Source organism: Pseudopodoces humilis, chromosome 12, assembly GCF_049639895.1.
Source record: "Pseudopodoces humilis isolate 2021_Gansu_Grassland_sample_001 chromosome 12, ASM4963989v1, whole genome shotgun sequence".
Lineage (NCBI taxonomy): Eukaryota > Metazoa > Chordata > Aves > Passeriformes > Paridae > Pseudopodoces > Pseudopodoces humilis.
In genome coordinates this window covers 20008355-20021672 of record NC_142211.1, presented here as the reverse complement: position 1 = coordinate 20021672, position 13318 = coordinate 20008355, and the positions used below count along the sequence as shown (strand labels likewise).

Sequence of the window (13318 nt, the reverse complement as noted above, 5' to 3'; positions counted from 1 at the left end):
TGTTAAATTGACATAATTGTAGTCCTTACTATATGTTCAGTAATAAGTAAATTTTTTCAGATACTATAGTGATGGTAAACGTAGAAAGCTGGATGACCACAGGAGCAGAGATCACAGGTCAAACCTGGAAGGAAGTTTAAAAGACAGTCGGCCTCATTCAAATCACCGTTCCCATTCAGACCACAGGATACATTCAGATCACCGTTCCACTTCAGAGTATATCCATCATAAATCTTCCAGAGATTATAGGTACCACTCAGACTGGCAAATAGACCACAGAGCTTCTGGTAGTGGCCCAAGGTCACCATTAGATCAGAGGTCGCCTTATGGGTCAAGATCTCCTATAGGACACAGATCTCCATTTGAACACTCATCAGATCACAAAAGTACACCTGAACATACATGGAGTAGCCGGAAAACATAACAAAGACTGACATTTTCTGAACCATCTTTTAGCCATATACAGTAAACTAACACAGTAATTGCCTTATGTGACTTGAAAGATATGGACTGGATATTGTTAGTCACGGTATTGTTCCTTCTTTCCAGGATGCAAGGTCTATTATCCCAACAATAGAAAAATATTTTTGTATGTAAAATTTCTGCTGCACTGTGCTGCAAATGTTGTGGCAGGTGTTTTTTGGGGTTTTTTTTCCCTCTTTAAGAAATGGAAAATATTTACTTTTACAGGGACCTCAACACTGCCCCATTCAGACTGAATCTCATAAAACTGGTTTATGTGGTGAACACAGTTTAAATTATGTTTGCAAGTGAGTTTTTAAACACAGACCTGTGATCATGTTTCAGGGAGAAATGAGGAGGGTTTCTTTTTTGTTTTGTTAGTAAAGAGTTCTCAAGGACATTTGTTCACTTTCCAAAACTATTTATTTACATTGTATACTGCAATCACCTTGTCTCTTTGCATCACAAGCTTGAATATTTAAGTTCTGTACCCATAACTGTAAAATAGCCAGGATTTCTCCTGTTTGTGGTCAGTTGTAATAATGCCTTTTTTTCAAAATAAAAGAAATCTCTGAAAATTATTGCAAACTAATTAAATGCAATTTTTTTTGCTTGTTCCTTTCCCTACCTACTCAGTCCTTCTTGTCACAGAGTCAATATACTAACACTTTTTAATAAAAATATTTTTATGAAATCACTGTTCAGAATGCAAAAATGGGGACGGGAACCTTTTTATTCCGTTTAGTGTCCCTTTTTTATTGGATGCTTCAGATACATGTTTTGGTTTTGTTTTTCTATTAAACTGACAATATTGTGGTTTGTTGAAATGAAATGGGAAATATTCAGCTAAACTGGTCTGGAAAGTTTTTCAGTCTATAGATTTTAAAGGAGGCATGTTCAATATCTGAACACTTTTGAATCCAAATCAGACAAAATTTATTGGAAATTTATTGTTTTCCCTTTTGAAATGGGCAATAATGTCAAATGTGCTATGCAGCCAATTAATATTTTAGATTTGAATCACTTTCTATTATGAGAATTATTACAATACACACTGATTGTATATAGATAACTTCTGTTTGACAAATTAAATTTCAAATGAAATGTGAGCTCTTGTTTTCTGCTGGTATTTTTCTACAGCATACATCTTTCTCATGTAACCATAAAAATATTCAACTCTTAAGTACTAAAAACACAACATAATTAGGGAAGCTAAATGTCTACCCTGGCATCATGTGGTTGGAGATAATACATTGTTCCAATTTTTCTTCATCTTGCAATGTGTTGATGTCTTGGTTTAAGACAATTTAAGGAGTGGACACTCCAAAATGAGTTACCTTCCCTTTTAGTTTTAATCACTCCCCTTTCACCAATGAGAGATGAATGTGAGAAGATATAAGTGAAAAAATGACAGTTTACTAAAAAACAAAACAGCAACAGGCAAAAATAACAATAATAATCACTAGATACAGAGGTGCCAACTCTCGTGGACTCCCCAGGAACAAAGAAAACAAAATGGTGGAGAAACCCCTCCCCCAATATGGTGCCCTTCATAGACAACTTTGTGGTCTGAGAGTTAAATGCAGAAATGGTGGACAACACCCCCCCCAACCACGTGTGAAGAGAGAGAACAAATAGAAAAAAACAGCACAGTAACTGAACCTCCACAACAGCAAAAACTCCCTCTTGCCCCAAACAACTAACAGGGAACAAGGACAACATTTAAAAAAAAACCTAGGTTCCAAAAAACAGCCAAATGCCCCTCTTATCTCTGACGGTAGCAGCTCTGTTGACTAAGATGGCCAAAAACTCTTGCGGCTGGAACTGGGTTAGCAGCTGGAACTCATGGAGGGACTATGCCTTCTCAGCAAAAGCAGCAGGCAGCCATCTAGGACGACACAGACTCCATATCCTCCAGATTCAACCAGGTGCTGCTGGTGGGCTGGGGCAACTGTATGAACCAGGGGCTGTTCTGTTTTTCTTGGCATGGCACCACAACTGATTGTCCTGGGTGGTGGCAGCAAAAAAGAAAGGAAAAAAAAGGTCCAAAGACCTGCCTCAGCTTTCTTGGCGAGAACAAAAGAGAAAGGGCAAGAGAGCTTCTGCCTGAGTGTCCCTGACCTTAAAAGGACCCCAGCACCTGCCAACCTCCATGGTTCTGTTTCTGGCCACCAGGTCTTGAAGAGAGAGTAACAATTTTGGCATATGACATTGCACAGATAGATATGGAATACAATAACATTTTGGGTTACCCAGGACAATTGAGCATTTTTTTCCAATTAACCAGGGTTACATGGAAGCATTAAAATTGAACCAAAACCTGTTCAGAGTACCTGTTTGTTATACCTAATCTTACTATAGGTACAGCTGCTGCCCATTCTAAGTTAATATAATTTAGCCAAGTGCATTTAAGCTAATTTAATGTAGGCTACAACTCAGATAATGCTTCTTCATTTATTAGCTGTAATTTTCCTAGGGTTTGGAGGGGTTTGAACTCTGATTTTGAGCTTAATTACTGAAGCAGTGTTTAGCTAGTGGTGACTAGTAAGGTTGTGCATGTGTGCTATGCATCTTCTAGTGGTGAAAATCTAGAAGTTCGAGCATCCACATCCACTGCCTAGTTCTTCCAGTTTGGGTAGTGAGCTGGAATCTTGGATCTACTCTAACACATCAATAGAACAGTCCCACTAAGTCTACTTTGCTATCAGTATAACTAGACAGAACATAGTTGGTGTCTTTGGTTAGAATCTTTGCTAATTAGGATATTTAGGTTGTGTTAACTTTGATTATGTTATAGCTGTTTAAGACTTAACTGAATGCAGAGGGGAATGAAGTTTGATGGCAAAGGTGTTCTCCATGGTTTATGAAACTGACTGTTATGGGATCCTCCTAATTAGTAACATATGGACTATATCCTCTGCAAATAAACCATTTATCATTCATTTTCCATGCATGAAAATGTGGCAGCTGGACCTTGGCTGGATACCAGGTGCCCACCAAAGCTGCTCTATCACTCCCCTCCTCAAGTGGACAGGGGAGAGAAAATATAACAAAAGGCTCACAGGCTGAGAATAGGACAGGGAAAGAGCACTCACTGATTACTGTTATGGGCAAAACAGACTTGATTTGGGGAAATTAAATGAATTTATTACCAAACCTTAAAAACACTGTTCCCTCCCACCCCTCCATTCTTCCTGGGCTTAGCTTTAGTCCTGATTCTCTACCTCCTTCCCCTAGGAGCTGGGAAATGGGTGTTGTGGTCAGTTCATCACATTGCCTCTGCTGCTTCTTCCTCCACAGAGGACAGACTCCTCACACTCTTCCTTTGCTCTGGCATGGGGTCCCTCCCATGGGAGACAGTCCTCCATGGACTTCTCCAATGTGAGTCCTTCCCACAGGCTGCAGTTCATTAACTGCTCCAACATGGATCCCTTCCATGCAGTGCAGTCCTTCAGGCACAAACTGCTCCAGCATGGGTCTGCCATGGGGTCACAAGTCCTGCCAACAAACCTGCTCCAGCATGGGCATGGTGGCCTGGGTTGGTAAGCAAAAGGTTCAGGGTGATGTGGACAAAACACACCTTGACACCAATAAAAGAGGGCAGAATGAGGCTGACTTTAGGTATACATGGACAAATAAGGACATGCTGAGAGGACAGCATGATGGGGGAAGCCCACACCCTTTCTGCAAAAATCAGCATGATGGTGGGCCTCTCTTAAGTGTCTGTGCACTAATGTACACAGCATAAGAAACAAGCAGGATTAATTTAAGGCCTGTATGCACTTGGGGGTGTATAATCTCAATGGAATTGCAGAGAGATAGTGGGATGGCTCACAAGACTGTAGTGCTGCAATGGCTGGATACTAGCTCTTCAGGAAGGACAGGCTGGAAAGGCAAGGAGTGAGAGTTGTGAGGGAAGAGCAAGGTTGCCTGGAGCTCTGCCTAGGGATAGATAAGAGCTTTTGGATCAGGATTAGTGGACGTACCAACATGTGTAACATTGGGATGGGTATTGGCTATGGACTGCCTGATTAGGAAGAATTGTAGATGAGGTCTTCTTCAGACAAAGGGAAGAAGCCTCATGGTTGCAAGCCTTTGATATCTTGTGGAAATGCAACTTTCCTGGTTTAAAAGACAAGTGTCTGCCAAGGAAGGGAGGTGTCATTTCTTATCAACCCTTGAAAGAATTTGTCAGCATTCACTGGGAACAAAAGATTAGTTTGCAGTAAGGGCAAAACCTAAATGGTTATTTTCCAACACTTGAAAACAAACACCTTTCTTCCTGGACCTCCTGACAGCTGCCAAACAGTCCAGTTCAATCGCTTTGCTGACTACAATGCACTGCTGAAAGACAGGGCAGGGAGTCCAATGAAGCTAAAGAGAACAGCTGTTCCTTCAAAATTTATTTTTCCTTTATTTTGAAAGTGCCTGATAATTACATTATTGGTCCCCAATCCTGAAAACAGTTAAGCAGGTGAATAAACATACTTTGATAATGATTTAGGAGTGGTTTGTTTATAATTATAGTGAAATAACTTTAATGGGAAAAATTATTTTGCTTCTCTCAATTTTCATGTACAGCATTTTGCTTCATGTTTGAAAACACAGCTTAAGAAAGCTATAGATATATTGATTTTGATTTAGAAGTGCCAAGCACACACTGTGCAGATGTAATAGACTGTCAAAAGCAAGGACCCTGATCTGAAAAAGAGCCATATGCCAGGCAAATTGCACCATATATATGGAGAAGTATACAAGCCTAGATGCCAGAACCCCATGATTAAACCGGGCAGCATAGTGACCAGTGAGTTCTGTACCAAATATAAAATGTTCTGGACAAAATTTTTTCTCTTTCAGTCAGGAAAATTAATCCACAAACACCAGAGCTTTATATCCAAAAAGGAGACAAAGGAGTCCTGTAACTTTATTCAAATAAAAGGAAAGGCCATGGGGAATTTCCCCTGGGGTCTCTAAAAATTTTAGGGGATGCAGCCTCCTTTTTATCCTAATTTCCTGGCCGCATTTCCCTCTCTCTTTCCCCATTGGCTGAGGTACTTGAGAGGTACAGACTTCCTGAAACACCTAATACCCAAGATACCCTTCTAATGTATACCTCCTCCACATTTTTCTTTATGTCTCTGTTCTTTTTCTCTAAATCCAGGAATTTGGCACAGTCTTGAGTAACAGTCTGTGTCAATTAGTGGAATTCCTATGGAATTTATGGTTCCCCCCATTGCTTCTTTCACCTCGCCATATCTGACCTTATCTACCATCAGGGCCACAGTTTGTAAAGACACCTCCTTCTTATTCCTTTCAATCCCTCCTTATTATTTCAATAATTGTCTTTACAAACCTTAGTTATCATTGACTTAACTTTCTGTTCCTGGGCCCTTTTTGGTTTTGCAATTATTTGCAGTGACATAATTTTCTGTCTTTCTGTAGTCATTTCTGGACTAGTAGGCCTGGCTACTACCTGTGCCTCCTTGATCACATGTTGAATAAGTTGCACTAAGCAAGGTATCATATATGGTAAAAAGATGAGAGTTGCTACAGCACATAAGAGGAAAAAAAAAATTCATTTAATCCATAGGCCATCAGGTAACCATGAAAATATGCCCCATTCCCATCCTTTACACATTTGGACCAGTACATGAGCTAACTTTCTTATTCTTGTTATTTGTTTCACCACTTTTCCATTGTCATCTTTTTGCAAACAGCAGTTCGAGTCATTTAATTTTCCACACACTCCCCCTTCTTCTGCTAATAAATAGTCTAATACCATCTGATGTTGAAATATTGCGTTTTTCATCTGAGTAGACTGGTCAGCAAGAAGGTCAAGAGCTGTAGCTGTCTGGTTAATTATTATTTCAAAAACAGCTTGTAACCTAATTATCCAATTTAAATTATAAATAGGTTCTCTGATACCTGATATTAATTAATTAGGATTCCAGGTAGCTAGTCCATAGTGGTGTATGATTCACTCAGGTGGCCATTCATCTTTTCCCCATTTTAGGTGCTCTTTCCAGCCAGGGATGCATCAATTGACCACTTTTCTCTAATTAGATCATCATATACATTGATTTCTAGCTGATTTCCCTGAAGTCGTGGTAGCAGAAAGAACAACAATCTAATATACCCTACATAACATATCCCTGACCAGTTTGGAGGTAACTTGCGATAGGCATGTGTTGAGGGTTAGGTGTCTTTTTTTTTTTGTTTTGTCGTTCTGGCCTGCCCGGGGAATTTTTACCCATTATGTGCTGGGACAACCTAACTACCGGTACTTAGGGGTGATTGACAACGGACAAAGAGTAGCCGGGCCCAGGTAGGGGGGGGAAGGGGGCAGGAAAGGAGGGTGGAGACAGTTTTTTGGGCTGTCTTTCTTAGGCTTCGGGGAAGGACGTTCGTGTGCTGGGTCGCGGAGCTGCTGCGGTGGGGAGAAGGGATTTTTCGCCATCACCCAGACGGAGCTGCTGCTTCTTCTCCTTATCCCCTCTTTGTGGGTGGCCTCGCACCCCCTGTCCTGCTGGGACGTGTGGCAGTGCCAGGCACCGCCGCGGAGCTGCTGATACACCTCAGCCACCGGCCCAGGATCTCAGCTCATCCCTGCTGTTTCCAGCCGACTGTTCCTCGGAGCCCTGCAGGAGCACCGGGACTGACTGCCCGAGGGGGTTTGTGAAAACAAAACCTCTCCTCCATCCCATCTCAGCCGAGAAAGCTGTCCCGGGGTCCCTGTTTCTGTTTTCTTGATATTGCTGTAGTTATTGTTTGTTTGTTTGCCTGGTTATACTAGTAAAGAACTGTTATTCCTATCCCCAGATCTCTGCCTGAAAGCCCCTTGATTTCAAATTTATAATAATTTGGAGGGAGGGGGTCTACATTCTTTCATCCCAAGGGAGGCTCCTGCTCTCCCTAGCAGACACCTGTCTTCTAGAACCAAGACAGCATGTTGGCCACCCATGGCCAGTTGTCAGATCTTCCTGGCTCTGCTCAGATCCAACAATTGCCAAGGTTAAAAATTTTTGCTACTTCTAGGACTATAAAAATGATTCGTCCACCTCTGGCCCAAACCTAATTGCCAATATAAAGGTAAGATTATTAAGAAAAACATTCTAATGGTGTAATCTAATCTCATAATCTAATTTTCATGTTGTCTTCCTCAACACCTGTGATGAGTGAAAGCACAGAAGCCACTTAACATAAAGAAAAAAATGACAGTGTGAAAAACTAAGTTCACGCCTGTAAAATTTTTAAAAAGTTTAATAAAGACAATAAGAGACATAAAGTAAAGCAAAGAGTTACAGCCAGGTGCCTTGGCGCGCTGCCAAGAGCACACCTGGTGTCTTAGGGATACCCCTTTTATCCCATCCTTGCTGTGAGGGGTTAATGCATATTCAAGCATGTCCCCTCCCTGGTTCCGCCTTCTTGGATCATGCTCTTGCACAGTCTCATTTTCTGCTGGTCAGCATAATTTTTTTGCTGGTCATCATTATTCTAGCTGGTCAGCATTCTTTTGGAGTCTGGTTTCCTTTTTTCTGCAGATGGTCAGTTGCTGATAAGGGTCTGGGCCCCTCATCCTTCTTCTGAGGGCAGCTGAGCTTATCTTTCCCCCCCTCCCACGTCCTGGTACCGGTTTTTTGATAACAGTTTGCTCTCCCTTTCCTGCTGCTGATAACAGCCTGTTTTCCACAGCTTGATCCTCCCATTGTCTTGCCTTGTCTGGATGAAACATATCCTTACCATTCAGAATTCCTATCTAAGCCTATAACTTGCTAAGAGAGAAAAGAATATAGTGAAAGCATATAATATATATTTATCAGAATAATTGTGAAAAGCCAATATTTACAACATGAATTCACAACAGTGAGGAGTAGCCCCCAATGACTGAAGATTCTAAAGGAAGGATGCCCATCCAGACTATTTCAGCAGACAGTCTGTGGGTAGGCACACAAGGCTTCCCCAATGACAGTGCCCTGGTTGCTGCTCCAGTCCACTCCTGCAGTGTCAGTCATGGCCTCCCATCCTTCTCCTCCAGCTAAGATTTCCAAATCTCTGTGGCTTCAGAGCCCTTGACCCAAGTGTGATGGGTAAACCTGCGTTCAGCTGTCTTGATGGCTGTTTCTGTGGTCAGTAACACTTGGAAAGGTCCACGCCACTTCGTCACCAGTGGTGCTTCTTTCCACTCCTTAACTAGGACCCAATCTCCTGGTTGGATGTAACGAACAGCAAAGTCCAAAGGCAGGGTCTGTGCCAGCTGAGCTTCCTGTCCAGGAGATTTCACAAGAGACAGTATACTGGCCACATATTATTTTAAATATACATCACTTATTTCCAGCCCCCCACTAAGTTGAGAATTACAAGGGTAAGGAATTCCAAACATCAGTTCAAAGGGACATAATCAAATATCTCCTCTGGTTCTGCCTCTTATTCTTGCCAAAGCCACTCGCAAAAGCCGTACTCACGGCATCTTACTTTTTATCACCAGCTTCAGAAGGTGTTTATTTCTCCATTCATTCTTTCAACCAAGCCTGAGCTCTGAGGGTGCCAGGGGGTATGATGGTTCCATTGTATTCCTAAAGCAGTCATAACCCCTTGAAGGATTTTTCCTGAAAAATGAGTTCCTCAGTGTGAGTCTATTGCTTCTATAATCCCATATCTTGGAATTATTTGTTCTAAAAATACTTTAATAACTAATCCTGTAGTTGCTGAAACAGTTGGAAATGCTTCTGGTCACCCTGTTGGCTGACATACTATTACCAGAAGATATTTAAACTTTGCCACTCAGGGCAGTTCCGTAAAATCCACCTGTGTGAGAAACGAAGTTCACTCTAAAATTTTTAAAAGTTTATTAAGGGATAAAAAGCAGAGTATCAAGTGCTGAGGTGCCTGGAAAACTGCCAGGAGCACACCATTAGCTTAAAAAAAATTTCTTATATACTTTTTTCATTACACTGGTGACATACATATTCATGAGGTTATATATATTCAAACATTCTTGTGAGTTCTTTTATGTTACAGGAATTCTTATAGCTTTGTTCAAGCCTTGACCTGTCATACAAGAGTGTAGATTTGATTTTTGAGAGTTGTGTATGTCATTTCCTCATAATATATAAGCCACTTCCTCACAATGAAAGACAGGGAATTATTGATAGTGCCGGGATAGCAACTGCAGGAATTCTTTTCATATCCTTTCTTTCAATGTTATCTATTGAGACACCACCAGTTTATTCACCAACCTTAACAGAAGTAAACGTGAACGCCATTTTTTTCTATCTTTAGCCCACCTTTTATAGGGTTCTACAGGGTCCACGGGCAGAGCAAATTATCATTGGCTAATACACACAGGTTTACATTTTTTCTCCTGTACACAAGGATATTGTTTTGCTTTACTCTCTCTTCTGCAGGAAGGTTTCAAGGACTTTAGCCTTTAATATCACGACTTATTTCAAAGACTGGTTTGTGCAGACAGGCCTTTACTAATATATATAAAATATAGCAACAATTCCCCCTTTCTCTTTTTGCACAAACCAGGCTTTGGATGTGACTCATTCTATACTCTTATGAAGACAAGATAACATACAACTTAGACTTTCAGCCCAATTAACATTATAAGTAAAGTCCGTCCCCCTTTTAGCACAAGAGACCTCAACCATCCAGTGATGCCCCAGCTGGCGAACCAACTTCCAATGGGGTCACTATCTTCTTTCAGGGCATGTAACCCATCCTGTAGCTGTTGTAGTTGCCCATGGATGGAAACTGAATGATCAGTAAGATTCAAGCAGCACATGCCTTCAAACTCCTCACAACCATGTCCTTGTGCTAAGAGCAAAAAGTCAATTGCAGCTCAATTTTCTAATACTGCAAGACGTATACTACTCACACTGGCTGAAAGTTCACTTAACACTGTGGATGTTAAGTTCAATTCTTTCTTAGTCTAACAAGCGAGCCTTTTTAGAGTTGCCAAGCCTTAATTCATTCAAGCTTCACTTTGACTGATGCTTTTCATTTTATCAGATACATTCAGCAATTGGTGTAAGCTTGGACGGAACCAAGTAAGTTTCCCAAGATAACAGGGTCTTCTATGTGGACTAGCAGGAATCTCATTCCATGCTCTATCTCCACAGATTAGGAATATGGAACTAGGTAATCGCTTTGGTAATTGTCCTGTGAGATTGCACCACGAATAAAGGCTTTACTTTCAGTGTGAGTAACGAGATCAGCTATAGGGTTGACTGCAGCCCAGTGCTGCATTACTTTGTTAGAATGGCTTTTGTCAGGGGCTCAAATATTATTCATCCACCTGAGGTATTGGTGGAACATAACAAATCTAATTCTTCTGAGGGCTGTATGGTAACATTAAGAACTTTGGTAATTTTTGCTTGCCAACAGGCTTCAATTTGTCTTAATGTGAAGCCAACAGTGCAACTGCACTCTTGCAACATTGCTGTTATAAATGCAAAGGCAGATTTGGGTTAAATAAAAACAATTTATTATAAAACAATTTCTATAAAAAATAAACAATGAGGAAAAACCACAATAAAACAAACAGCGCAGCGCTGGGTGGATAGGGGTCTATACCCAAAGGTATAGGTGTTCCCAAATCCACGAAGGAGGGTAGACTGTCCGGGGTTTTTATAGGGATTTTTAGCCTTGAGGTCAAATTCCAGGCAGGCACCATTCATCAACGGTCCTTGATTGTCGTATGAATTGATTTCCTGGCGTTGGAGAATAGAGTCAAATGGACGTCCGGACCGAGTCTCCTCATATGTAAAGAAGTTCTGGGTGGTTCTTGATTTCATTGTGGTTCAGGCCATCTGGATGGGATGGTTGGATCCGGGTTGGAGCTGATGGATATCTCGGCTGGATTTTTCCTTTTGTCTACCTGATGGCTTCCCCCAACGGTAGCCTGCAAGGCGGGGTGTTCAGGTCCGGTGATGAGTATCTCGTCGGAGCCTCTCCTTGTTGGCTTGATGTTTCGTGTCCTGTCTATTCTTTCTCGTTGATGGGCACCGAGCCTGTCCCTGTCAGCTTGATGAGCCTTGTCTTGTCAGCTTGATGAGCCTTGTCCTGTCTATTCTTTTTCGTTGATGGGCGCCGGCTAGGATCGTTATCCTTTGAGTGGGAATTCGTGGCTAGATCTGGGAAGGGCTTGTGTGCTATACTGTACTTTATATTTTATATCATTATTGTTATATACATTTATTTAGATTTCTACGAATTTTTACAAGTTCATTTCTCACAGTCTCCCGCCTAATAATCCATTACATTAAAAATTCGTGTTATTTCATCCAATTCTGCAGGGGAGGACTATAATTTTTTTACTCACATTCATTTTCTTCCCAGTCCGTTAACGAATTCTCACTATATGTTTGTGCCAGGTTATATTTATTTTCAAAATTCTTTAAGGCTTTAATCACGTTTTCGTTTTCTTTTTCCTCCTCTAATTTCATTAGTTTAGAGAGAGGAGTAGGTCTCCCTTGTGCTTTCTCAGGATTGATTGGAAGTGTGGCAATCTGCATTCCTTGCACAACAGAGTGAATTAGTCTGATGAAGCAAGGAATTAAGCAGGGAAGGAAAATGATTCCGGCAACTGAACAAGTGATGAAAAATACTAGCTTCTTCCACCAAGCCCTTTGCCCGAATATCTGGTCTCACCAGGAGGCTTGTAGGATTGAATTCCATTTTTGGACTGGCACATGAGCTACTTTTTTAATTTCAGCAGCTAATCCTTTTATTGTTTCTCCGTAATCGTCTATTTCCATACAACACTCGGATTCGTTGTATCTGCCACACACTCCTCCCTCCTCGGCTAGCAAATAATCGAGAGCTAGTCTGTTTTGGTACACAAAAGCTCTCATTTGTGAATGTTGTTTGGCTAGGAGTTCTAGGGCTTCTGAAGTGTGGTTGGAAACTATCTCTACCACCGCTTGCAATCTGATAAGTCTGTTGAGGAGATAAATGGGGGTTCTGTAACCCCAGCTGCCATCGTTTGCCCAAGTAGCGGGCCCGTAATATTGAATGATCCTTTCGGCAGGCCATTCTTCCTCGTTCCACTTCTGGTTGCCTCCCGCTATTGGTAGTTCCCGTTTTAATTCCCTCCTTTGTCTGTTTAATGTCTCAAAGAGAGGGGCTCCCAATGATTTACTCTCTGTTTTAGGTAGAGTAAAGAAAAAGGGCCGAATTATTCCAAGTGTGCAGGATCCTTTCCATTTTCTGGGTAGCTCACTGTAAGCCTTTTTTCCACATATCCAATATATACCATCAGGAGCTTCCCAACCCTTGTTCAACTTTGCCGGATCATCCCAATATTCCTTCAATCCTATTAGCTCATGGAAGGGATTGGCTCCAGAGTTTTTGTACCAGCAAAGTCCAATTATTTCCATCCATTCACAGTTATTCCCCCGGGAGCGACTCCAATAGCCCGCGGGTGGTTCAGGTTGCCAGGTTTTAGTTTTGCTTTCCGAATTCACCGTGAGTGTGCTTACACACGGGGTATAGCCTACTAAATCAGTGAATTCTTTTCCCTCTCTGCTAATGCAGACAGTATCGATTATTCTTTGGTCTATAACCCATCCCTCTGGTCTTTGTTTTGTTTTTGATATTTTAGAGCCTTCCCATTTTAGAAGTTGCTCTGGGGTTAGTCCCTCTCCCTTCCAAGGCCATCTTTCAGCTGATTTTAACCCGCCACAGATCCAACAGTTAGATAGACCTAATTCTGTGGCTATTTCTTGCATTAGATCTATGAAAAGATTCTGGTTGGGGTTTGGCAACCCCCAATTGCTGTATTGTTTCTCTAATTGCTCATAATGCTCACTAAGAGAGTTAAGCCTCTCCTGTTCTAGCCTCTTTTTACGAG

The 13318-nt window shown here is 41.4% G+C and overlaps 1 protein-coding gene across 3 annotated transcripts in view; it reads left to right on the top strand.

The window, feature by feature from the left end:
• Positions 1-1387, top strand: part of LOC148183478 (ATP-dependent chromatin remodeler CHD1-like) — a 40900-nt gene extending 39513 nt beyond the window's left edge. For all 3 annotated transcript variants that reach the window (XM_088061395.1, XM_088061394.1, XM_088061393.1), the window contains one exon: positions 61-1387. In XM_088061395.1, the coding sequence (XP_087917521.1) occupies positions 61-424 (364 nt within the window). In that variant the 3' untranslated portion in view covers positions 425-1387. The remainder of the gene's footprint in view (positions 1-60) is intronic.
• Positions 1388-13318: the final 11931 nt, after the last annotated feature.